The 27,586-nt window shown below is 43.0% G+C and overlaps 1 protein-coding gene across 1 annotated transcript in view; it reads right to left on the reverse strand.

Moving 5' to 3' along the window:
- Window positions 1-27,586, reverse strand: part of PITPNM3 (PITPNM family member 3) — a 724,998-nt gene that overhangs the window by 73,240 nt on the left and 624,172 nt on the right. The window contains exon 13 of the mRNA XM_030185997.1: window positions 9,174-9,290. Coding sequence (XP_030041857.1) covers window positions 9,174-9,290 — 117 coding nt within the window. The remainder of the gene's footprint in view (window positions 1-9,173; window positions 9,291-27,586) is intronic.

Here is a 27,586-nt window from a genome sequence, read left to right on the forward strand (position 1 = left end):
ATCACTATTTGGGTTATTAAAGTTATTTGTGAGGAGCTGGGGCCTAAGAGAGCCTGAGAACACGTCTCACTCTCCCTACAGCATCACGTGACCCCCCTCCCCAATAAATAGTGTTTATAAAAACTAACAAAAAGGTTTTAAAAATTGTTTTCAATAAAATCATTTATAGGTATGGAGGAGGTTTTTTGACCAATGATTGGAATACTGTAAGCCATTGGTTGTCAGATATTATACCGCAACTGAGGTCTTTTTTCTCCATCATTATATGAATACTGGGTGTATAAGTATATTTGTTCCTCGGGTTTTTGTGGTGGGGACGTTTTTCATCATTTTGTTGTATGATATTTGAACCTAGATTTGGGTGTCAACAGTATGCCTGGTTTATAGAGCACTTACTCATGTGATTGGCACCAATAATTGGCAGTTACACATATAAGTGCCAGGTGCTATTCTATAACCAGTGCACCTCAATTGCACATAACTGTTAGGAGGGTGAAAATGTGGGTGGAGCACTGGTGTGTCACCAAGCACTGTGTGCAACTTTTAGAATGTTATCAGCTGCATGTGTTGTATGGTGCTCTTTGGCACACTGACTTAATGCCAGCCATTGGCCTATCATTTGATGTACCAATATGCCTTTGTGCTCGTATTCTATAATAAGACTATAAGAATAGCCATACTGGGTCAGACCAGTGGTCCATCTAGCCCAGTATCCTGTTCCCAACAGTGGCTAAGGCAAGTCTCAAGTACCTGGCAGAAACCCAAATAGTAGCAATATTTCATGCTACCAATCCTAGGGCAAGTTGTGGCTTCCCCTATGTCTGACTCAACAGCAGACTATGGACTTTCCAGATACACTAACCACTGTTACCACATCCTCTAGCAAAGAGTTCCAGAGCTATAATGGGAGGGCAATTAAGGTATATACTACCCCTTCTGTGATAGAGTATTTCCTGATATTGTTTTTAAGTTTACCTCTTTGTAATTTCATCTCATGCCCTCTAGTTCTATAGTTCTTCTTTGAAAAAGGTTTGTTCCTTTAACATCTATATCATATCTGCTTTGCCCCTCCCCACTGCTTCCTGAGTATATGTATTTACATAGTAACGTGGAGGAGCATTTTCTGAAAGAAATGTACAGCTCACAGCCATAATCAAACCAGAAAAATGTCTACATTTCTGGTTCGATTTTGGCTTTGATCTAGACGTTGTTATGCTCAAAACATCCATCTGTAAGTGTCATGTCCCAGAGAAATACTTAGAAAACCAAGCCACAGGAACATTTGTCTGGCAGCATTCTTAGTAAACTGGTCACTCAGGCAAACCAGCAGTGTAGAGGGGGCAGCCTAGCGGTCAGTGCAGTGTACTTCATATAGAGACCCAGGTACAAATCCCACCTAAATCCCTTCGTGTTGTAAGTTGAGCCCTCCAGGAACAGAGAAAACCTACCGTAGTTAAAGGTCCACCACTACAATAGCCCTTAGGCTTGCAGGTCACGTATATATTTAGATGCAGGAGGTAATTCTATGCTCCAGGAAGATTCACATATTTGTACAAAAATTAAAGAGTTAAAGTGAGAATTGAATCGGAGTCCTGTTGTTCACTGTCCACTGCACTAACCATAAAACTACTCCATCCACTTGCTTGCTGCTTTCTTAGGAATGGCCATAATACCTGGAGCTGTCAGAGACTGGTATCTACTGTCACTGCCACAGCTTTGAGGAGTGGAAGGTGGATTGAGGGGGAGGTCATGCCTTAATTCCTCCAGTGGTCAGCTGGTCAGTTAGGGCATCTTTTTGTGACTTAGTTGTGACCAACACACGTCTGATAAAAACTTATTTCTTTTCTGCCCTGGACCTTTTTTCCTGTTTCATTATCCAGATTTAAGTCCCACCCAAAACACACCTCCACCACGCCCCCCCCTTGCGATTTAGACAAACTGTGGAGTAAAACATCCTAATTCCGAGTTTTGAAAATCATGACTTAGATATTTTTGTGAGAAAAACATTCATCTGCCATTTTGTGTCACTTTTGAGACATTTTTCCCTTTTGACATAGTAGATGATGACAAACAAGTGATCACAAATTAGAAATTAAAAAGTAAAGGCAAAAATACTGGGAGCCCCAAGAAGTCAAATTAAACATGTATCACAACAAAAGACTAATAAAAACAGAAATGCATTTCCTCTTATACTGAACATAATACAAAGATTCCATGACGTACATGTCCCAAACTTACATAATCTAGGTTAATAAATTTAAAAAAAAAAGTTTTTTTCTACCTTTGTTGTATGGACATTTTATTTTTCCATCATATTAGTCCAGTTTCTCTTTTCTGCTTTGCTGTGTGTCTTCTGCTAACTCTCTTTTCTGGGGCTGCTGTCCATTTGTCATTTCTCTTGTTCCTCACTATATCTGTCTCTGACATATTGATCTTTCTCGTTTAGCTCATTCCTCCCTTTCTTTCTTTTCTGTCAGTTCAAATTTCACTCGCTTCCTCACCCTGCAGTCCACCACTCCTCCTTTTTACTTTTCAACTACCTATTCTTTCCTTCTCCTTCTCTCACCTCCTAGCTCTCCCAATTCCCGTTTCACTACTTCCCTGGCCTCCTAATTACTTCTATCTTTCCTCTACTCCTCATTGATGCATTTTAACCCTCTGTACTCACTATCCTTCTTTGACATCTCATTGACAACCCCCTAAGGCTCTTCCCACATAATTCCTCTATTCTGAGTTTCTCCCCTCTTTTCAGTGGATAAGACTCCTCCTTCTCCCCCCCCCCATCCTTGTAGCCTGACATCTGCCTGTTTCTTCCCTCCCTCCCCTGTGGTCCAACATCTCTTCCTCCTTGCCCCTGTGGTCCAACATCTCTCTCTTTTCCCTCCCTATCTCCCTCCAATTGTCTAGCATTTTTCCTTCCCTTCTGCTCCCAGGCCAAACATCTCTCCCTCTATCTTTCCTCCTTCCCTCACATTGTCCAGCATCTCTTCTGACCTCCCCTCTACCCTCAGGTCCCTCATTTCACCTCCCTCCCACCAGCTTGTCCACCCCAGTTCCATCATTTATCTTTTCCTTCCCTTCCTCCCCTCCATTCATCTGTCCATCATTTCTCTCTTTCTTCCCCTCTCCCCATAATCCCCCCTTCTGGTCCATCATTTCTCTTTCTTCTCTCTCTCCCTGCTTTGTACTCCCAACATCTATTCTGCTCTCTTCCCACCCTCCGTCCTTCCTTGGGTCTATCAATTCTATCTAATTCTTCCCTCTCTCCTCCCCTCTTGGGTCCATCATTTCTCTTTCACTCTTCCCTCCCTCCACTCTACCTTCTAATCGATCATTTCTCTCTTTCTTCCCCTCCCTCTCTGAGCTTGTGGTCTAACATCTCTTCCTCTATGTCCCCCTCCTTACCTCCCTCCCTCCACCTTTGATCCTTCCTTTCTCTCTTTTTCTTCCATTCTTTCAACTATCATTTTTCTCTCTTCCCTTCCTCCCTGCCTTTGTGGTCCAACATCTCTTCCTCTCTCCCTGTCCTCTGCCCACCAAGTCCATCATTTCTGACTTTCTTGCACCCCGCTTTGCCCTTGCAGTCCAATACCACGTCCTTTGTCTTCCCTCCCTCCCTCATACATCATTTCTCCCTCTTTCTTTCTCCCTCCCCATCCATCATTTCCTTCTCCCTCTTTTCCTGCCCTTGTGGTCCAGCATTTTCTTTCTCTTCCCTCAGGTCCAATTATATTTCTTCCCTCCCTCCCTTCTCATTTCTCTTCTGGTGCAGACCCCATATCATTTTGGCTGTTTCCCTCTGAACCATTTGTAGTCTCTTTGGATCCTTTGTGAGATACTGTACTAGCGAGCTTACCACACTACCTCTCATCTCTTATTACTCACCTGTTTACCTTCTCCGTTCAATAAATAAATGACCATCGCTTAGTCCTACCTGGTCCCAAACGTGCTCATTTAGATTCCACCTGTTGTGCCGCTTTCTTTTTTGTTGCCCACTTTCATTGAAATTCTTTTCTGCTAGAAATCTGTGCTGAATCCTTATTTAGGAATTTTAAATCGATATTGAAGACCTGGTTGTTCACTAATGCTTTTTATTTAAGCAGAAATCGCAGTGATGCATAGCTACTGTCTTTTCCCCTCAATTAGTCCTTCTTTTGTTCCCCTTCCCTTTTGATCGTGCTCCCTGCCCTTATGCTCTTTCTCTTCCACTGTGAGTCGTTGCTTTCCTACCATATTTTGTAGCTATTTTCCTTTTCTGAAATTCGTTTATAGCATTGTAAACCACCAAATACTGCTAGTCAGTCCTGGCGGTATAGCAAACCTTAACAACATAGTAACATATAACATAGTAAATGACGGCAGAAAACTATAAACTATCTCCCTCCCCTTCACCCTTGGGCCCATAATTCTATTTCTTCTCTTCTTCTCCTCCTGGATCCATCATTTATCACTTTCTTCCCTCCCCTTCCAACCCAGGGTCCATCATTTCTCTCCCACCACTTTTCCTCTTCCTTGTTCCCTGGTCTATCTTACACTGTGTGTCCCAGGAGGTCCCCAGAAATGGCAGTACTTTGAGCGTCTCTCCTGCCGCAACCCGCCCCCATGTAAACAGGAATTTGCATTAGGAGGGCAGGTTGTGGCAGAGGAGAAGCTCCAGGCAGGCCACAAGCAGCATCTGTCAAAGTGTTGCTGCTTCCAGAGACCTCCTGGGAGACCAGGTGTAAAGTAGACTGGGGGGAGGGGTAGGATGCCAGATTATGGAAGGGGAAGGGAGAAGTGGAAGAGACAGGGAGAAATGCTGGGTAGAGAGGAGGCAAATGATAGCATGCTAGATCAGTTAGAAGAGGCACTGGGCCACCCAGCTACCTTGGGGCCTCGGGGACTGCCTGGTTGCCCGAGTGGTCAGTCTGCCCCTGCTCACCAATGAAAGAGAGGTGATTAGCAAGGTGCATATTCACCTCTCTCTGTCTCTGCTGCTATGCAGCCTAACATCCTTCCCGCTTTAGCCACCACCTTGTCACAATATTTCACAACTTCAGATCCTCAGACAGGATCAACCTGAGGTCTCTCGCCTGGTCTGTGCACACTAGCTCCTTCACATTTCTGCATCCCAATGCACCATTCTGCATTCAGAAACCTAAATGGTATTGATGTATGAATAAACCTTTTTCTGAAGAAAGGAATCTGCAAACCTAAGTGTAATAATATGAAGCTCAAAGGAAACAGCATCAGAACATATATTTTTTTACAAAAAGTATAACATGGATACTAGTGGTGAATTGTAATGAGTCAGTCATTGCTCCAGATCATGTGAAGCTAACGTTTTGCCAATATGCACAGAGATGAGATAGGTAGGTATTATTTTAGATTCTAGACTGTCTATAAATCCTCAGATCAAAATGATTTTAAGAGAGCATTATTTTAGGTCGTATGTACTGAAGCAACTGGAACCTTATTTGTCATGTGAAGATATTCGTTCAGTAGGGCAGACTCTTGTAATTTCTTCTTTGGGATTATTGTAATAATTGTTTATTTAGGTCTTCCACCGCAGTGTTTTAAAGATTAAAGTGCATTCAAAATGCTGCAGCTAGACTGATCTCTGGGAATCATCAAAATGAACATCTTATGCCTTTTTTTTAGTTCAGCTTTGTTGGTTAATAGAGGAAGGAGTTAGATTTAAGGCTTTACATGGATTGGCACCTGACGATTTTCAAAAGGGGTTGAAACAGTTTGTTCCAGTGAGATTTTTACAGTCCCCAAATCAAGACTTTTTACTGCTTCCTACAGACCTTGAGAACGGTGGAACTAAGAATAAACTACCAGCTGGATTGTGCATGGATAATGATTTTATGCACTTTAGGAAAACTGGTAAGGCCTTTTTATTTGGACAGCTTTACGGACAGATGACGTTTAATGTGAGCAAGTGCAAAGTGATGCATGTGAGAAAAAGGAACTCAAACTATAGCTATGTGATACAAGCTTCCACATTAGGAGCCACTGCCCAGGAAAAGGATCTAGGTATCATTGTTGATGATACATTGAAACCCTCTGCTCAGTATGCAGCAGCAGCTAAGAAAGCAAAAAGAATGTTAGGAATTATTAGGAAAGGAGTGGAGGACTGGCCTAGTGGTTAGGGTGGTGGACTTTTTTTTTTTATTTGTACCTCGCGCTTTCCCACTCATGGCAGGCTCAATGTGGCTTAGGTACTTATTTGTACCTGGGGCAATGGAGGGTTAAGTGACTTGCCCAGAGTCACAAGGAGCTGCCTGTGCCTGAAGTGGGAATCGAACCCAGTTCCCCAGGACCAAAGTCCACCACTCTAACCACTAGGCCACTCCTCCACTCAGGTCCTGGGGAACTGAGGAACTGAGTTCGATTCCCACTTCAGGCACAGGCAGCTCCTTGTGACTCTGGGCAAGTCACTTAACCCTCCATTGCCCCATGTAAGCCGCATTGAGCCTGCCATGAGTGGGAAAGCGCAGGGTACAAATGTAACAAAAAAAATGAGAATGTTTGACTGCACCTTGGATACTGTATGCAATTCTTGTCATCATATATCAAAATATATAGCAGAATTAGAAAAGATACAGAGAAAGTTGACGAAAATGATACAGGGGATGGGAGTGGAGGAGTGGCCTAGTGGTCTTCAGCTTGGAGAAGAAACAGCTGAGGTGACGTATGATAGAGGTCTATAAAATACTGAGTGGAGTGCAATGGGTGGATATGAATCACTTGTTTACTCTTTCAAAAAATACTAGGACTAGGGGGCACACAATGAAGCTACTGAGTAGTAAATCTTACTACTTTGCATTTGTTCACATTAAAGAAACTTGAGAAAATATTTCTTCACTCAGTGTGTAATCTGGAATTCATTGCCAGATAATGTGGGAAAAGTAGTTAGCTTAGCAGGGTTTTAAAAAGGTTTGGATAAGTTCCTAAAAGAAAATGCCAATAAACCATTATTAAGATGGACTTGGGAAAATCCACTGCTTGTTTCTAGGATAAGCAGTATAAAATCTGTTCTACTATTCTGGGACCTTGCCAGGTACTTGTGACCTGGATTGGCCACAGTTGGAAATTGGGTTTGATGGGCCTTCGGTCTGTTGCAGTATGACAATGCTTATGTTCTTATGACATAAGTTTTAGTTTAGATTTGGGGGGGGGGGGGGGGGGGAGGGTCAATATTTAAAAGTACTTATTGGAATATAGTTTGTGCTATGCATTTAAGTGCTGCCGACCAGGATAGTCAGAGGCACTATCTAGAGAGTTGCTATGAATATCCTTACAGACTATCTCTGCACTCTGCGGGCAGTGCCGGTGCGGAGAATGGGTGGAGCCAGAGCGGTCCTGGAACTTATCTGGATAGTGACAATATTTAGTTTACTATCCAGAAGGCTGTCCTAAGTTATCTGGATAGAATAAATATTGTCCTTATCTGCGTACGCTCCAGCACTGATCGCCTTTACCGGATATTCAGCACCAGCCACTATCCACAGAATGGTGCTGAACATCCGGATATTTTTTAAACTGCAGCAGCCAGTGTTTAAAAAAAATGTTGACCACAGCAGCTGAACGCACTACCAAAAGCCATGAAAACAACATATGACCACCTAAACTTCCGGAAATCACTAAAGACTAACCTGTTCAAAAAGGCATACCCTACCGACCCAACTTAAATGCCTGAACTCTGCAACACAACAAAACCAAACCTCATAATGGACATAAAACAAACTCTTCTTCTCCACGATTCCCTAATGTGTCTGTTACACATGAACCTTATTCTACCGGAACTGGCGAACGCCTTTACGGTACTATGCAAGCCACATTGAGCCTGCAAATAGGTGGGGAAATGTGGGATACAAATGTAACAAATAAATATTGATCCAAATGTTTTGATTGCATATTATATTTGATTTACTGTTTCATGTTTTAATTTGTAAGTCGCTTACAAATTTTATGTTTTGCGGCATACAGATGTTTTAAAAAGCAAGTGGAATTCTAAAGCCAGTGATGGAAACAAAAACGGTAATGAAATTGAACAGGGAGTGCGATAAACACAAGAGGATGGTAGCAAAGCTCTGGGATAACCACATGGAAGCTCAGCCCAAAGCAGCAGTAACAGGATTTTGCCATGCCACTAAAATGTCATTGTGGGGGTTACTGGCACACAGCGGCCTTTGTAACCCTAAACACATCCCTACACATAATTGAGGAGCCATTTCAGTTTTTATTTGCCGTCATTGACTACGTTACTATGAAAATTTGAGCCAGTGCTTCCCAACCCATTATGGAGGCACAGTGGCGTACCTACATTAGTTGCCATCTGGGGCGGAACACCCCCTCCTCCGAAGTGCAAACCTGTTGGCTCTGCCAGTCTCTTGCCCTCTTTGACATCAACTTTCTATTCCGGGGGAAAGGGGACCGGCAGAGCCGACAGCCTCACGTCTGCTCCATGCCCCCACTGTCCTGCCTTGGTACACTAGAGAGGAGGCACATCTAGCAAGCCTGGTTTTCAAGGTAGGACAGTGAATATGTATGTGATAAATTGCATATATTGAACTCTCTGTGTATGCAAATTTGCCTCATGGATATTCACTGTGGATATTCCGAAACACCCTGACTTATGAAAGACAATTCTAGAAATACACCAATTAGCACCACTTAAGTGCCCAAATGCACTACGAGCTATAAGGTAGCACATATTATGTCGTGCAAGTGTATAGCAGTGTACGCATAGGCGGAGCATAGGTGGATCTTTCCAACTTACATACATACGTTAGAAAGCTAAAAGTTATGCACACATAGCTCATTTAGATGTATCAACTTACGTCAACCACAGATTTGGCATAAGTGGTGGTCTTACATTAATGTAGATGTGGCAATGCCAATTTATGCTAGAATTCTTTAACAGAATCTTGGCACTAATATGCCATTCTAGAATTGGCCCTAAACATCAAGATAATAAGTTACAGAATTGCCCCGACAGCTATCTTTGATTTTAGAGCAAGTACAAATCCACAATATTATGATAACCTACCTGCTACCTAAGATTAGAAAACCTGGAGAGGTGCAAGAAACGTTGACATCTTCTCCCTTTTGTCTTGGGGGACCCTTCGAATCAGCTGGTCCCCTCATTCCATTGGTGCTTATGTAACTCTACTGCTGTTACTTACTCTCAGCTTGACATGTGTCCTCTTGCGGAGCCATTTTTCTCGTGGGTTGGATTGACTCAGGTTTGCAGAATCTATTCCCTCATTTTCCAGAATATTTGCATTTTCATACCTCATCACCTGAAATAAGATTACAGTATAAAAATGTCATACACAAACATACAACAGAAGAGACTAAGATTAGCCCTTCCAGCTAGGTGCAACAGGTAGACTTTGAGGGGAGGGGGTGTAGGGGAGAGAGGGATGATATACCACCAGCAGTCTGCAGAGCAGCAGTGGGCCTTTGAGCATCCATATGCAATCTGCTCACAAGGTCTGCCACCTCTCACCCCAGGATGTGGCAAGCCTTGAGTGCACACAGGTCCACAAAAACCCCATGCCAGTTCAGGATGGAGGATGGAGGTAGGGTGATGGCAGCAGTAACAGCAATGGTTAGAGGAAAAGGAGAGGAGAGAGATGCTGGACTATGAGGGAAAGGAGGGTTAAGGAAGGAAACATGCTGGGCTACTGGGTGTATAGGAAATGATGCTGCACTACCAGGAGGGAGGTAGGGGCAGGGGGCGATGCATGGCTGAAAGTTTTCCTACGGCATCAGATACACTTGGGGTGGTCCTGAAAGCACATAGAAAGGCTTGGTCTATGACAGTCTTCCCATTCTCAGGATCCCTAAGAGGGCTAGATACAAAAAGATATTCAAACAATTTATTCTAGAGGTGATCAATGTCTGTCCTCGAGGTCCACAGCCCAGTTGGCTTTTCAGGATTTCCCAATGAATATACATGATATCTATTTGCATTCATGCCTCCATTGTATGCAAATAAACTCATGCATATTCATTGGGGAAATCCTGAAAATCTGAAAGACTGACATTGAGCACCCCTAATCTATTCCATTTCAAATAGCAAAAATTTGGAATTCTCTTCCACTTAGTCTTAAGAATTTGTGAGAACTATAAATCTTTTTGATGACAGTTGAAAACGTTTTTATTGCTGTTGATGTTTTTCTGTTTTGATGGGTTCTTTATTATTGCGATTTTTTTAATTCCTAGTGATGACTAGTTCTTCTTGATGAACTGGAAGGTATCTGGATGACTGTAAGTTTTTATATTGTATTGTATATGCATGAATTTCCTTTTTCAAATTATATGCACTGCCAAAAAACTTGCAGGTGCTTTATATTCTGTGGACTGTGCACCAGTTTTTTCAATGAGGAAATATGCGTATACTTTCATTTGGCACCTGCTTTTTCTGGGGTTGGGTTTTTTCCATGGAAAATTATATGAAATGTAGGTATGCTATTTTCTGATCCCATACAAAACACAATCCAGAAACGCAGCCCCTAAATGCTGCTAAAAATACCAGTGTTGTGGAGTAACGTACTTTTAGTCATACTGAGGGAGGGTAATTTTCAAACGGCCAATTTACTCACACAAATGACTTTGAAAACTGTCCCCATTGTCCTCTATACTAGGATGTCTTTCATTTTTTAACACATGGATCGCTCTCCTATCAGCATATAAATCTATCCTTTTCATAACAGCCAGACACACATCCCATTGCTTCCTAGGGCATCAAACCTTGCATATTTATAACTTTTATAGCATCACTATGTTACCAGTTCACGCACTACAGATGTGACATAAAGAGGAAACATTGCTCCTAGGAGCTCTATTCATGTTTTCATTTCACTTTTAATGACTGAATAAATCACAAGCTCAAGGCTTTGCCACTCATAACACATGGGATGGTAAAATCTAACTCCTTGACTTGACATATTCATAATGTTTGAGGCCATTACTGAATACCCCCATACTCTGAGTGTTTTGTTGTGCGGAACGCTGTGTAGCTTGTGATTAAAGAAAGGAAAGCATCTATTTTCACTCTTTTTTTAGTTGTCGATTCTTTATAAAGGTGCCCCCCGACTACTAAGGTTCATTCTGTGATGACTATCGTTCTTCTCGTATTTTGTGTGCATGGTGAACAGGAATGAATATAGTTTCCTTTACTATTTGGAATCAGGATATACCTTAATCTATATCACTCAGTGACTGACACAACTAGGGGATCATTTTCAAAGCACTTAGACTTACGAAGTTCCACAGGTTACTATGGGGCTCATTTTCAAAACAGAAAAATGTCCAAAGAGTGGCATAAATCTGAAGGAGACAGAGGGTAGTGGTAAATGGAGCTTGCTCTGAAGATAGGGATGTTATCGGTGTACGGCAGGGATCCATCCTAGGACCGGCTCTTTTTAACATCTTTGTGAGTGATATTGTGGAAGGGCTGCCTGGTAAGTTTTGTCTCTTTGTGGATGATACCAAACTGCAACAGGGTGGACATCCCGGAAGGTGTGGATGACATAAGGAAGGACCTAGCAAAGCTTGAGGAATGGTCCAATATTTGACTACTAAGATTTAATGCTAAAAAATGCAAGGTCATGCACTTGGGTCACAAAAACCTGAGGGAACAGTACAATATAGGGGGTGAAGTGCTTCTGTGTAAAAAGGAAGAGCGGGACTTGGGGGTGATTATGTCTGATGATTTTAAACTTTCCAAACAGGTAGAAAAAGCAACGGTCATAGTCAGAAGGATGCTTGGGTGCATAAGGAGAGGGATGACCAGCAGGAACAAAAGGGTGATTAGTGCCAGTGGTATGCTGGAGCTGGCTCGCACTGGCTCGCAAGAGCCGGTTGATAAATTTTCTTCGGACTTGCGAGCTGGCTCTCCTCCCTCCCTCCGGATCCGGTCCCTCACCGACCTGACACCTGCCTTGTCCTTCGAATTCTTCGGGGCAGGCAGTCTTGCCTGCCCGCTGCCAGCGCTGACTCTCCCCCGCTGCCGGTTCGCACTTTAAAAATGGCCGCCGAGACTTCCAGAGGCGGCCTTGCGAGACTTCTGCTGAAGTCTTGGCGGCCATTTTGAAGCGCGATCCGGCAGCAGGGGAGAGTCAGCGCTGGCAGCGGGCAGGCAAGACTGCCTGCCCCGAAGAATTCGAAGGACAAGGAGTCGGTGAGGGACCGGATCCGGAGGGAGGGAGGAGAATTCGCTGAACAACTTGGGAGGGGGTTGGCAGGGGAAAGAAGGAAGTCGCTCGGCATGGGTGGATGGAGGGGAGAGAAGGGTCACTGCTGGACATGGATGGATGGAGGGCAGGGGAAAGGAGGATCACTGGGTATGGGTGCATGCAGGGCAGGGGAGAGGAGGGTCACTGCTGGACATGGGTGGATGGAGGGCAGGGGAAAGGAGGGTTCCTGCTGGACATGGGTGGATGGAGGGCAGGGGAAAGGAGGGTCGCTGGGTATGGGTGCATGGAGGGCAGGGCAGGGGAGAGGAGGGTCACTGGGTATAGGTGCATGCAGGGCAAGGGAGAGGAGGGTCACTGGACATGGGTGGATGGAGGGCAGGGGAAAGGAGGGTCGCTGGACATGGGTGCATGCAGGGCAGGGGAGAGGAGGGGAGAGAGAAGAAATGCTGGACATGGATGGAGGGAAGGGAAGAGTGAGGAAGGAGATGAGATGAGGGAAAAGGAAGAGAGGAGAAAAACTGCACATGGATGAAGAAAATAGGCAGAAGCTGAGGACCAGAAATGAAGAAAGGAGGAAAGGAAAGAAATAAATGGAAAGCAAGCCCTGGAAACGGAGTTAAGCGGACAGATAGCAGCAGAATCAGATACTGGGCCAGCATGATCAGAAAAACAGTCACCAGACAACAAAGGTAGAAAAAAAATCATTTTATTTTCATTATAGTGTTTGGAATATGTTCACTTTGAGAATCAGGTGCTCAACATTAAAACTTTATATTTATTTACTTATTTATGGCATTTTATCGCACATTAAACATGAATTAGATTGGAACCCTGGATCATTTAATTTTTTTTCCTGGAGTAATGCATTGCCCCCACCCCCAGGCTCTCTCCCCGGCTATAGCCAGCTCTGCAATTTGGGGGGGGGGTGCAGAGGGGGACCGGGGAGAGAGCCTGTTGTTAAACATTTACCAGCACACCACTGATTAGTGCCCTTGTATAAGTCTTTGGTGAGGCCCCATTTAGAGTACTTTGTGCAATTCTGGAGACCACACCTACAGAAAGATATAAACAGGATGGAGTCGGCCCAGAGGGTCGCTACAAAATTGGTAAGCAGTCTTGGACTTAAAACATATAGGGACAGGCTTATACACTGGAAGAGAGGTGGAAGAGAAGGGATATGATAGAGATGTGTAAATATCTCTCAGGGACCTTAATGTACAAGAGGTGAGCTTTTTTTCAAATGAAGGAAAACTCTGGAATGAGGGGGCATAGGATGAAGTTAAGAGGAAATAGACTTAAGGGGAATTCAAGAAAATTGGAAGGAATCTAAGAAAGTATTTGTTCATGGAAAGGTTGATGGAAGCGTCGAACGGCCTTCCCAGTGGAGGTCGTGGAGACGAGGACTGTGTCAGAATTTAAGAAAGCATGTGGGTCCCTTAGGAAAAGGAAGCATTAGTGGTTACGGAGGATGGGCAGACTGGATGGGCCAATTTGGCCTTTATCTACCGTCATGTTTCTATGTCTTCTACATTTCTAAGTGATGGCACAAGGTAAGTACAGTGCACTTACTGCAGTATGCAGTCCACACCCATTCTCTCTGCCCATAACCCACCCAGTTCCAGCCTCTAACACAGCACGCAGTTAACACAGTCACGCCACAGTGCTAACAGTTACTGTGTTCATGCAGTTACACTATACGCTAATTCACACATTAGGGGATTAATTCTATATAGCCAGCACCAACATTTTAGCACCAACACATCTAAATTAATAAAATGCCAGCATAAGCATGCATATGTATACCAATACATGTAAATGCAAATATTCTTGTCGTGCATTATTCAAGACAGGAGAGTATTCAGTATCCAATCATGTTTCTTGGAAGGAAGAGGAGGAATGGATGGATTCCTCAAGCCTGATAACAGTGCTTCTACCCTGCAGCGTTGTGGAAAGAAATGGAGAGATGCTAAACCAATCTCAATATCATTCCAAGAAAGAGATACTAAGGTTCAGAAAGAGAGGAATATGACAAAATGGGTCCTTAGCTATGCATACCTTTGTAGACCTCTGGAAACCCCTGAATTTGCAATTACCATAATTTTATGAAGACTTCAATTTGGATGGTAATCGAAGATTAGCTTTTTCCTGTTGTGCATATTGGCAAACACATGTGTACTCCTGCATTGTCCTTAGAGGTATTTTATAAAAGGATTCTTTTTTGTCTGAACCACTGAGCTGACTCAAATTTGGAGTCTTTCATTGCCAAAAACCTGTTTGGTTTCTTATTTTGCTATATTTTGTCTGTAGAGTGAAGCCACATCACGTCATGGGTGGATATAGCCTAGATGTACTTGCTTAACACAAACGCCAAGGCACATAGGGGAAGATAAGATGAGTTAGGAAGAGAAAATACATGTGCATGCGTTAGAGAACGAGAATGATCTATACAACTGAAATACACATGTACAGTCTTCCAGCGTGGGTGTTGAGAGGTTGTTAAATCCATTACATGTAGTCTTGCATCCTGTTTTAAATGTATTTTTTTAATGCGCCAAGTGGTTTTTAATTTAGCTTGATTTGAATTAGCAGATTAATTACATAAGCAATTAACAAGTCTATCCAGCAAATTAGCAAACTGAAAGCATGCCAGTACACACTTGATAGGTACTGATAAAGCATCTCAAGATTGAAATATTGTTTCACTAGTAGATGGACAGAAATGGGGGAAGGGGCAAAAAGGCCGGAGAAAAGTTATTTTGTATTGTTTATATAAATATACAGAGGATACCTTATATTACTAATTCTGTGGCTAGGAAAGCATGTATTCCAGTTACCACGGCCAAGCCGTCTTAAGGTTGCAGGGGGAGCAGCAGTTAACGTTTCAGTGCTCTGACCCTCCAGCCCTGAGCAGTCCTTAATGTCTTCCTTGACATATCAGTAGCTCTTTCTTCTTTCCAAAGGCACTGCAAGAAGTCAGGTCAAGAGGGAACAGCTCCAGACAGCTGCCAAGGATGGGGATATCTAACAGCAAATGCACTCTTGGACTATAAAGAGGACACAGTGAACCCAAGAGTGCTGAGGGAACTGATATTTAATCTTTCCCAGATAAGCCGAGCTGAGACCAAGCAAGATAAACAGATTAAATTGAATTAAAGGAAATATACTGCTGGAGGAAATTCAAAGAAACGAAAGAAAATTGAGCGTTATTTATAGAATAGCACTTAGCACTGGGATCCGTGCTCAATTTTGGGTGTGAGGATTTACAGCAAATGAATTCTGGTGTAAATCCATAACACTGTGCGCATATGTCCTAGAAACACCCGTGCCCCTTCCCCATGGCTATGTCCCCTTTTCAGATGAGCGTGGAAAAATTTACCTGCACATCTTTATAGAATAGCAGCCCAAACATGTCCACTTAAATTGCAATTAATGCCAATTAGTGCCAATAATTGTCAGTGCCCAATTGGTGCTAATTGGCTTGTTAAGCAATTAAATTGCATGCAAAATTTGGATGCACATCCAAATGTGTGCGTGCAATTTTGAGCACTATGTATAGAATTAGGGCCCTGTTTACTGCGTTATAGGCCCATTAGCATTTTGAACACGTGTTAACCATGTATGAGCCAATATACCTATAGATGCCTACACGGTTAGCGCGCATGCTAATTGTAGGTACGCTAAAAACACTAACGTGCCTTGGAGGGGCATAATAGAACGGGGCGCCCAAGTTTTCCTGAGGACGTCCTCGCAGGACGTCCCGCGAAGAGGCGGTGAAACCCGTATTATCGAAACAAGATGGGCGTCCATCTTTCATTTCGATAATACGGTCAGGGACGCCCAAATCTCAACATTTAGGTCGACCTTAGAGATGGTTGTCCCTGATTTTCGGCGATAATGGAAACCGAGGACGCCCATCTCAGAAACGACCAAATCCAAGCCATTTGGTCATGGGAGGAGCCGCATTCGTAGAGCACTGGTCTCCCTCACATGCCAGGACACCAAACGGGCACCCTAGGAGGCACTGCAGTGGACTTCAGAAAAAGCTCCCAGGTGCATAGCTCCCTTACCTTGTGTGCTGAGCCCTCCAACCCCCCCCCCCCAAATCCCACTCCCCAAAACTGTACACCACTACCATAGCCCATCAGGGATGAAGGGGGGCACCTAGATGTGGGTACAGTGGGTTTCTGGTGGGTTTTGGAGGCTCATATTTACCACCACAAGTGTAACAGGTAGGGGGGGGATGGGCCTGTGTCCGCCTACTTGAAGTGCACTGCACCCACTAAAACTGCTCCAGGGACCTGCATACTGTTGTCATGGAGCTGGGTATGATATTTGAGGCTGACATAGAGGCTGGAAAAAATATTTAACATTTTTTTAGGGTGGGAGGGGGTTAGTGACCACTGGGGGAGTAAGGGGAGGTCACCCCAATTCCCTCTGGTAGTCATCTGGTCATTTATGGCACATTTTTATGGCTTGGTCGTAAACAAAAAAGGACCAAGTAAAGTCTTCCAAGTGTTCGTCAGGGACGCCCTTCTTTTTTCCATTATCGTCCGAGGACGCCCATATGTTAAGCATGCCCCAGTCCCGCCTTCGCTATGCTTCCGACACGTCCCCACGAACTTTGGTTATCCCCGCGACGGAAAGCAGTTGAGGATGCCCAAAATCGGCTTTTGATTATGCCGATTTGGGCGACCCTGCAATCTGTGTCAAAAGATGGGCATCCTTCTCTTTCGAAAATAAGCCTGTTAGGGCCCTTAGGGTGCCAATATATAGAAAAAAAAAGGGGGGTTGATATTCAGCCGGCAGCACTCGACTGACCACCACCGGCTTATGCCCAGAATTCAATACCAGGCCATGTCCAGGCTTTGGCACCGAGTATCTGGGTTTGCAGACCTGGCTAAAGCATGGTCAGTATTTAACTAGCTATGGGGCATTGTATAAAGATAGAACTGACTTTGTTCAAGGAATGGGACTGAACTAAAGCAATGTACATAGCTGCAATTGCTGCTGAAAACGTCTGGTTAGCCTATCTCAAAACCAGCTATTTTGAGGGTGTTCTAGGGCGGAGTTGGCACTTGGCCTGTTAAGTGCCAGTATACAAGTCAGTTCTATCTTTACACAATGCCCCATTCCTTGAACAATATTTGGTTTATTTAAGAAAAAGGGGGGTTGCAGTTTGCATATTGGTAGCCTTTTAGTACGGTCAGTGTACTTGTGTCCTGATATGCTTCCGTCCCTTCCGTTCTTTACTTTATCGTCATGCCTCTGGTGAGCAATACGCTTCTTACTGCATTTTCAGTTTCTCACAAGCTCTTTTTTCTTTCTTTTTGGTTCTCTGTGTCTTATACACTTTTATGTTTATTCAAATTCACTGTGTTCAAGTCACTTCATTACACTGTATTTTCAGTCTTCAAATATACTGTTTTCACATTTTCTGTATTTCTCCTTCCATTGGTATAATATTTATTAGTGACTGGTACTTTTGATTTATATTTATGTACCCTTATCCATTCCTGCTTTTTTCTATCTATAAATGTAATGGCAGTGAATAAATCCCTGCTCATTAGCACGGGTTGTTGGTTTTGTGGCGTTCCAGTACCTGCTAAAGTGACCCGTGACTTATATGATTTGGATGATATAATTGACGAACAATATCTGAGTCAACAAAAAAACTGAGCACAAGTGTCTTTGGAGGTTTGGACATCATTGCAGGCGAGAGGGTCCCGCTTTTGATTGAACTTTCGGACAATTATGAGACCTGCTTGGTATAGCTAACAACTGAATATGTGGTGTGGATTGATTGTGAGCCATCTTCATTGAATTGGTATAACAAGGGTTGGATTATGGGTACATGTGAACCCTGCAAAATTTGTGTGATTTAAAAATGTATGTGGATGTTTATGTGTCAGTATATTAAAAAGTTTGTATATTTATAATTGGAGTGCATTTGGGGTATAGTTATATATTATTGTACTCTGATATAAAGCAATATTCCCCTGTATTTACATATTGTTATAAATGTAACATGTCATTTTATTAAATATTGTTAGACCCCTGAGGAAGGCTATGTGCCGAAACACAGCCTGTATAGAGTCAGAACTGTTCACTCATTTGGCAGGTCAAGACTATACATATGCTTTTGGTATTTTGTTCGAGAATAAAGTGTTTTGAGAAACCTTTTGGACTGTCATCCTTGGAACATCACCCTTCCACTCCTTTTTGTTCCTCTTTGCCTGCTGTGGAAGACTGCTGTTCTTTCTCTTCTATTTTTGCGGCCATTTAACTGGCCAGGAGTCATTTCTGGTCAGTTAAATTGCTTTGAATATCAACCCAATAGCATCTAGGTTGCCTCATCTCCCCTTATGCTCCTACCCGTAACCTCCGCTCACAGGACAAATCCCTCCTCTCAGTACCCTTCTCCACCACCGCCAACACCAGACTCCGCCCTTTCTGCCTCGCCTCACCCTATGCTTGGAATAAACTCCCTGAGCCCATACGCCAAGCCCCCTTGCTGCCCATCTTCAAATCCTTACTCAAAGCCCACCTCTTCAATGTCGCCTTCGGCACATAACCATTATACCTCCATTCAGGATATCTAGACTGCCCCAACTTTACATTTCGTCCTTTAGATTGTAAGCTCCTTTGAGCAGGGACTATCCTTCATTGTTAAACTGTACAGCGCTGCGTAACCCTAGTAGCGCTTTAGAAATGTTAAGTAGTAGTAAGTAGTAGTAGTAGGATATATTAGATGGAAAAGGTGAGTGATTTTGTGATCCCCCCTTTCACAGGTATTTTCTCATTATGGAAAATGATGTTGGGTTAGGAAATCTGCTGTCCAAGGTGGTGGGTAGGAGAGAGGGGTTGTTTTCAGGATTATAATACGAGATGATGTAGCAAATTTGTTTTGGTAGAAGGTTCTGGTTATATGAAAAAAAAGTGGGTGACACTGTTGTACTACGTTTTTTTCACTGGAAAAATAAATAGAAGCACAAAAAAAGTAAAGATGACAGTTCTTCCTATCTCAACTTTGGGGGGATGGGGGAGGGGAGATCGTGCTATTGTGTACTTCAGGATTTGGTCTTCAGTAGGATCACTACATTCATGTACCTAGAGATTTTAAAGGATAAGACATTTAAAGACAATTAGCTGTGGGATAAATGAAGCTGAATCAGAGCTTTTAACTGGGGCATGGACTTTAAGGTTGGTCAAATTAATTTTTGGAGATTGTGATGCCTTCTGCTGGGCCAACATAAGAATACTCCAGAAATGATGCTGATGTTCATAAGCTGTCAAGACCACATAGGTTCACTTTTTAGAGCTCATCAAGTGAGCTTTGCAAGTCTGAATTTTCAATGGGGAACAGCCCAAAAAGAGAAAAGGTATACAGAGTTGAGAAACCAAATTTCTGAGGGAATAAAAACTGCTTTCAAATTCAGACACAGAGCTTAGTTCTGCTATGAGATATTACACTTACAGGGGGGGCAATGAACGCTGCATGACTGTTAAGTGAGTACTTTGCAAAATTTACAGAAATTGAGTGCTCTAAGTGATGACTTTTCTGGGCAAAAAATAGTACCAAAAACATTATTTTCTCACTTTCACAATCTCAACTTCACAGACCTAAAAGCTTGTACGAGGCTGTGCGATTACTAAAATATGATATTCTGTTCTCTTAGCAGAAGAAAATTACATTTTTAATAGAATCAGTTATAAAAGCCAGTATAGAAGACATCAACCATGCAACGTTTTTTCCTATCATTGTTTTCTTATTTCTACAGCACTGTACACTAAACATTAAAGAGACAGTCCCTGCTTGACATAGCTTACAGTCTAATCAAGACAAACAGGACAAATAAGGGATTAGGGAATTACTTATGGCTGGATTGATAAAACAGACATGGGTACTGAAAAAGTGAATAGGAGTAAGGAGATAAAAAGCAGCCTAAAAAAGTTGGGTTTTTAGCCTAGATTTGAATACAGCCACAGATAGAGCGTGAAGTACTGACTCAGGGAGTCTATTCCAGGCATACAGTGCAGCAAGATAAAAGGAACTGCATCTGGGGTTTGCAGTGGAGGAGATGGATACAGATAAGAGAGATTTACCTGATGAATGGAGTTCCCGGGGAGGAGTGTAGGGAGAGATAAGAGTGGAGAGGTACTGAGGAGCTGCAGAGCGAATGCACTTGTAAGTCAGTAAGAGGAGTTTGAACTGTATGAAGAAACAGATAGGGAGCCAATGAAGTGACTTGAGGAGAGGGCTAGTATGAGCATAGCGACACTGGCAGAATATAAGTCATGCACCAGAATGTTGAATGGATTGAAGGGGAGAGAGATGGCTTAGTGGGAGACCTGTCAGAAACAAGTTGCAGTAGTCTAAGCGTGAGGTGATAAAAGTGTGGATAAGGGTTTGGGTAGTGTGCTCAGAAAGGAAGAGACAAATGTTGGTGATATTATAGAAAAATAAACGACAGGTTTTAGCAGTCTGTTGTGTATGTGCAGAAAAAGAGAGAGAGAGAGAAGTCAAAGATGACTCCAAGGTTATAGGATGAGATAGGGAAGATGAGAGTGTTATCCACAGAGACAGAGAATGGGGGAAGAGGAAAAGTGGGTTTAGGGGAAAAAGCTGAGAAGCTCAGTCTTGGCCATGTTTAACTTCAGATGGCAGTGAGTCAGACAGGCAAGCTGAGACCTGGGCCTGATTCCTGCTGAAATTTCTGGTGTGGAGAGGTAGACCTGAGAGTCATCAGCATAAAGGTGATACTGAAAATCATGGGAGGAGATCAGAGGAAAAAAGAAAAGGTCCCAAGTCAGAGCTCTGAGGTACACCAACTGATAGTGAGATCGAAGTGGAGGAGGATCCACCAAAGTATACAGTAAAAGTGCAATGGGAAAGATAAGAAGAAAATGAATAAAGAACAATGTATGAAGGAGTATGTGGTGATCAACAGTGTCAAAAGCATCAGATAGATCAAGGACGAGGATGGAATAGAGACCTTTGGATCTGGCCAGGTACAGGTCATTGGAGATTTTAGCAAGGACTGTTTCAGTTGAATGTAGAGGGTGAAAGCCAGATTGAAGTGGATCAAGAATAGCTTGAGATGAAAGAAAAGTCAAGACAATGGTGGTGAACAGCTTCTCCTCATTTTAGGCTGGGGATCATGTAGCCCTGCACTCCCAGCAGGCTCAGTAGACATGTGAGTGCTGTAGGGCAGTAGGTCTCAGCCTTTGTAGAGCAAAATATAGTTATCTTTGCATACAGTAAGCCTTGAATGTACCCCCTCATTCAATAACAGATCAACTAAAGTTAGGCGCCAACTGCATGCATAAATTAATTGATATACTGCCGTTCCGTGGTTACAATAATGTGGTTTGCATATTATATACAGCTACTTTTACAGGGCAATGTAGGGTTAAAGTGACTTGCCCATAATCAAAAGGAGCTGCAGTGTGAATTGAACCCAGTTCCCCTGGTTCTCAGGCTGCTGCAGTAACCATTAGGCCGCTCCTCTACCTACGCGTGATTATTTTACTGTTACACATGTGCTCACCATCTGCTCAGCAGTATTCTGTAATGGTCACACAGCTCGCTTAGCATGTAAATGCAAGGGGATAGACACGTTGGCAGGGCACAGGTGGGTTCTACATTTACACATGCAACCTACTCCTCACTGGCCTCCCACTTAACCATCTATCCCCCCTTCAATCCGTTCAGAACTCTGCTGCGCGTCTTATCTTCCGCCTGGACCGATATACTCACATCACCCCTCTCCTCAAGTCACTTCACTGGCTCCCGATCAGACACCGCATACAGTTCAAGCTTCTCCTACTAACCTACAAATGCACTCAATCTGCAGCCCCTCATTACCTCTCTACCCTCATCTCCCCTTACGCTCCTACCCGTAACCTCCGCTCACAGGACAAATCCCTCCTATCAGTACCCTTCTCCACCACCGCCAACTCCAGGCTCCGCCCTTTCTGCCTCGCCTCACCCTATGCTTGGAATAAACTTCCCGAGCCCATACACCAAGCCCCCTCCCTGCCCATCTTCAAATCCTTGCTCAAAGCCCACCTCTTCAATGTAGCTTTCGGCACATAACCATTTACCTCTATTCAGGAAACCTAGACTGCCCCAATTTGATTGACTGCACACTTTAGATTGTAAGCTCCTTTGAGCAGGGACTGTCCTTCCTTGTTAAATTGTACAGCGCTGCATGACCCTGGTAGCGCTTTAGAAATGTTAAGTAGTAGTAGTAGTGATTTATAAAATACTAAGTTCAGAGCTAAGGTTTCACATTTAGGAGCATGTATTTATGCCTAGCGTAAGCGGGCATGAGTAAATGTTGGTGTGTAAATGTCCAAATGTTGTTACAGGATTAGCATTTATTTAGCATGCCGTATCTTGGCGCCCTTTATAGGGGTTACTCCCAAAGAGCATAACTTTTGCATAAAACGATCTTCTCCTTCTGACGTTGTGTACTATAATTCTCTAAAGACGTTAAAAGAGCATTGCATCTTGGCCAGCTTTGCCGCTAAACTGAAATGCCCCCTTTATCTAGTGGATCAAAACACCTCTAAGGCAATGAAATCCTAACAATAAGATAATAGTACTTTGATAATTCCTTGAATTGCTTTGTTTAATCTTGTGCTTTTAGGTATGGATATGTGATTATTTTACTGTTTTTCAGACTTGGTTTGATTGGTAACTGAGGTTACCTGTGTCCTGCTCTTAATACCTTCCTGATAAACTATTGACTCCTTTATTCTATTTCACCCCCTTTTTATTCTATCCTAGCAACACAAAAAAAACCCCAAAACAAAATAAAACTGTCCTTTCACTTGCAGAGGGTCTGACCTTTATAAGTTTCTTATCTGTCTCTGTCCTATTGCCTATATTGCACTGTGATTTTATATTGTTATGCTGGTATTGTCTTAAAGGGATTTTAGAGAATTGTGTTTTGAATATATGTGCTAGTGATGTCATCTTTTTATGCTGGAATTGTCTTAAAGGTGTTTTCATTGGAACTGTGTTTTAACCTGTGCCAAGTGTTTTAAACCTGTGAGTTAATGTGGTGACATTGAATCTGGTGTCTGTTTTCATTAGAATTGTGTGTTGGATCTACACTGCCAGAGACTTAATTCAATCAATTTTGGTTACATAGCATCTGGTGACTCATAGCTCTGGAGGAGGGGCAATTTTGTTTTGAGCTGGGTAGTACTCCCCTTGTGGCAGGTGTGTGTACTGTAAATACTCTCTCACCACCAGTGTAGTGGATTTTCCAGGGACCACCAGACAGTTCCTTTTGCAACAAGTGACTTCCTGCACCAGTGAGCGGGTAATATATTGTATTATGTGCCCTTGTGCACTATACAATATTGGTCACACAAAAAGACAATTAAAAAACAGATTAGCGGAACACATCAGCAATTTGAAACATCGTAAGCAAGAGGCACCGTTGATTACTCACTGGATAGAATATCATCATTCCATTGATCAACTTCATTGTGCGGTGTAAATAAAGATCCCCCCTCCTAAAAGAGGGGGGGGGGGGACATTAGTGCTCAATTGTTGGAGATTGAACAAAGATATATTTTTACATGGGACACGGTGGCCCCCAATGGCCTCAACCTGGAGGTGGAATGGGTATGAGATGCTGTCTCTTTAAATTTAATCGGGCGGTGCCACAAAAGGTCAGGATATTTAACCCCGGAAGCAATTACTAGAGAAAGGAAACTTCAGTGATGCGGGTCTGAGACCTTGTCTGGATAACGGTCCTGCCGGTAAGCAGCAATTTAAGCTATTATTATCAGATATTTATAAATAGTATTAATGCCTATGTAATTAAGTTCATTGAATTGGTCTAGGATTGATTTTGAGAAAATACATTGTTGCATTGTTATAGATCGGAGACATGGCTCCTCCTGAGGAAGTAACACGAAATGCGGTCCTGCATTGAGGAACCGATCGTGCGCTAATCTTGTGATTTATGTGAAGATGTAGCGGAGGTTTTTCAGCCACGTTCAAGAGCTGAAGACAATTGAAGTGATTTGGTGACATATTGAGGATTTCTATCTGGTCACAAACATTTTGTTTGGATCAAGACTCACAATGCAAGCGATGTTATCATAGAACACGTGATAAGTGGACGTTTCACTATATAAGAAGCTTTGAACAACAAATATTTCAGCATATATAGCGAAATATGCTAGTTGTTACACAGAGACGATTTCTTTGAGCACACGTGGAAGGAACTTACAATTTGTGCCTTATGAAAAGATATATATATATTTGTTTGCTTTATTTTTTACTAGATTGTAAGCTCTTTGAGCAGGGACTGTCTTTCTTCTATGTTTGTGCAGCGCTGCGTACGCTTTGTAGTGCTATAGAAATGCTAAATAGTAGTAGTAGTAGTTACAGGTCATCTAGAATGATACTGTGTTTAACTTAGGCATTTGTTGTCAAGTTTTATTTTGATTTAGTCTTGAACAGTATGAATGTGGAATGAGTGAGAATTGAATAAATGTTTTAATTAGTCATCTATAAGTTTATAGGTGTTATGATACATTGTCACAATAAATGGCGTGAACTAATTTATAATAATTTGTTGAGAACATCATTTCTTCTGGAGTCCTTAGATATAGTTAAAATTTAATTCCAAGAAGTATAGAGTGATGCACTTGGGGTGCGGAAACCAAAAGAGAGATACCGGATAGGAGGGGAGAGATTAGTAAGCTCGACTCAGGAGAGAGACCTTGGGGTGTTGATGTCGGAGGATCTGAAGGTGAAGAAACAATGCGACAAGGCGACGGCCGTGGCCAGAAGAATGCTAGGCTGCGTAGAGAGGGGCATAACCAGCAGAAGAAAGGAGGTGTTGATGCCCCTCTACAAGTCGTTGATGAGGCCCCATTTGGAGTATTGTGTTCAGTTTTGGAGGCCGTACCTTGCTAAAGATGTAAAAAGACTGGAAGCGGTGCAAAGAAAAGCTACGAAAATGGTATGGGATTTGCGTTGCAAACCGTACGAGGAGAGACTTGCCGACCTGAACATGTATACCTTGGAGGAAAGGAGAAACAGGGGTGATATGATACAGATGTTCAAATATTTGAAAGGTATTAATCCGCAAACGAACCTTTTCCAGAGATGGGAAGGTGGTAGAACTAGAGGACATGAATTGAGGTTGAAGGGGAGTAGACTCAGGACTAATGTCGGGAAGTATTTTTTCACTGTGGTGGATGGATATGTGGAAAACGGTAGTGGAATTCAAACATGCGTGGGATAAACACAAAGGAATCCTGTTTAGAAGGAATGGTTCCGTGGAATCTTAGTGGAGATTGGGGTGGTGACGCCGGTAATTGGAAACAAAACGGGAGCTGGGCAGACTTGTATGGTCTGTGCCCTGATCATGACTGAATAGATAGGGATGGGCTGGACTGTAAATTTTAAGGGGCTTTGACGTTAGCTTCAGAACTTAGTACAAGAACAGTGCTGGGCAGACTTCTACGGTCTGTGCCCTGAGAAAGGCAAGGCCAAATCAAACTCAGGTATACATATAAAGTATCACATATCATGTAAAATGAGTTTATCTTATTGGGCAGACTGAATGGACCGTACAGGTCTTTAGCTGCCGTCATTTACTATGTTACTAGGATAAAACAATCCCTCATTTCAGAACAGATTGTGTTCTCTGTAGTAATAATATTGCACTCATTGTTCATGGTCCATCTACACCCTTTACTGCAGCACATTTCATTTCACTTTTGACTTTGTTGACTTAGTATCTAGAAGTGAAAAGGCATTATTTCTTTAATGCACAGGATTTGTAATAGGCTTAGACAGAAAGACCCTTTAATCTGATATCAAATGAAAATGGTAAAGCAAATTAAACACAGACCTTTAGCACTATAATTTCAAATACCCTACAGAACTGAAAAAGGGCACTTTGACACATATGCCAGGTGGAAATTTAAGATTTAAAAGAGTTTTCATTTCCTGATGAACTACACTGAAGAGGCAATTTTCATACTGCCTTCAGAGCTGCAAATAATAATAATAATTGTGAACTCTCTAAGGGCAGAGAAAGTACCTACATATAATGTGTACAGCACTGCGTACATCTAGTAGCGCTATAAAAATGATTAGTAGTAGGTAAGAGTATTTACGTTGCAAAATAGCAATGGGGCCTGTTTACTAAAGTGTTAAGTTTTGCACAGTAAGTAGTAATGCCCTGTATGGGGGTATGTCCAACATTTGCAGTGCATTTAATGCACAGGGCAGACAGCGCACAGGCAACTGCTTTACAGATAGCACAGCATCACCTGCCCTATCTACTAATGTATATAACGTGGTACAGAACCACTGAAATAAGTTTTAAAAAACCTGCCATGATAGGGCATCCAAGCCCCTAACCCAGTCGAATTCACATATCTCTGGGCCCCCTCTCCCCAAATCCAAATCCCCAGTCACAACTCAGTCCCTAAGATCTGATCCCCCTGATCACAACCCCAACACAACCTGATCACACCCCTGCCCCTATGAAAATCCCTCAACCCCTCTGCCCCCTAGGGGTAGAACTACCACTAAGGCTCTTCTTTCTATAGGCTGCAGTGGTGCCATTTTGGATGACTGCCCTAACTCAGCCAGCAGCGGAGGATGACTGCTACCACCGGGGAACCCCTGAACAACCAAAGTAGACCCTGGGTAGATCTTGGGGGGAGGGACTGTGGGATGGGGGAAGGGGTTTTCCTATCAGAGGGAAGGGTTTTCTTGATGGTGGATGGGTTTTCTGTTGGGGATTCGGGAAGGTCAGAGACTTGCATCGAGGGATGGGAGAAAGATCAGAGGTAGCAGCAAGATTAGCTGCACTATCGGCAGTTGTAACAGCTCATATGTGGTAGCTGTCACAGTCAACCACTCCTCTAAGCCACCTGTTTTTTTTTTTTTGTTACATTTGTACCCGCGCTTTCCCACTCATGGCAGGCTCAATGCGGCAGGCAATGGAGGGTTAAGTGACTTGCCCAGAGTCACAAGGAGCTGCCTGTGCCGGGAATCGAACTCAGTTCCTCATGACCAAAGTCCACCACCCTAACCACTAGGCCACTCCTGTTCAATGCCCAGATCCTGCCCACTCCTGCCTTACGGACCAAGAAAGGGATCTGAGTGTCGTCGTCGATAACACGCTGAAACCTTCTGCTCAGTGTGTTGCTGCGGCTAGGAAAGCGAATAGAATGTTGGGTATTATTAGGAAAGGTATGGAAAACAGGTGTATCGCTCCATGGTGCGACCGCACCTTGAGTATTGTGTTCAATTCTGGTCGCCGCATCTCAAGAAAGATATAGTAGAATTGGAAAAGGTGCAGCGAAGGGCGACTAAAATGATAGCGGGGATGGGACGACTT

The sequence above is a fragment of the Microcaecilia unicolor genome, chromosome 13 (genome assembly GCF_901765095.1).
Source record: "Microcaecilia unicolor chromosome 13, aMicUni1.1, whole genome shotgun sequence".
NCBI lineage: Eukaryota > Metazoa > Chordata > Amphibia > Gymnophiona > Siphonopidae > Microcaecilia > Microcaecilia unicolor.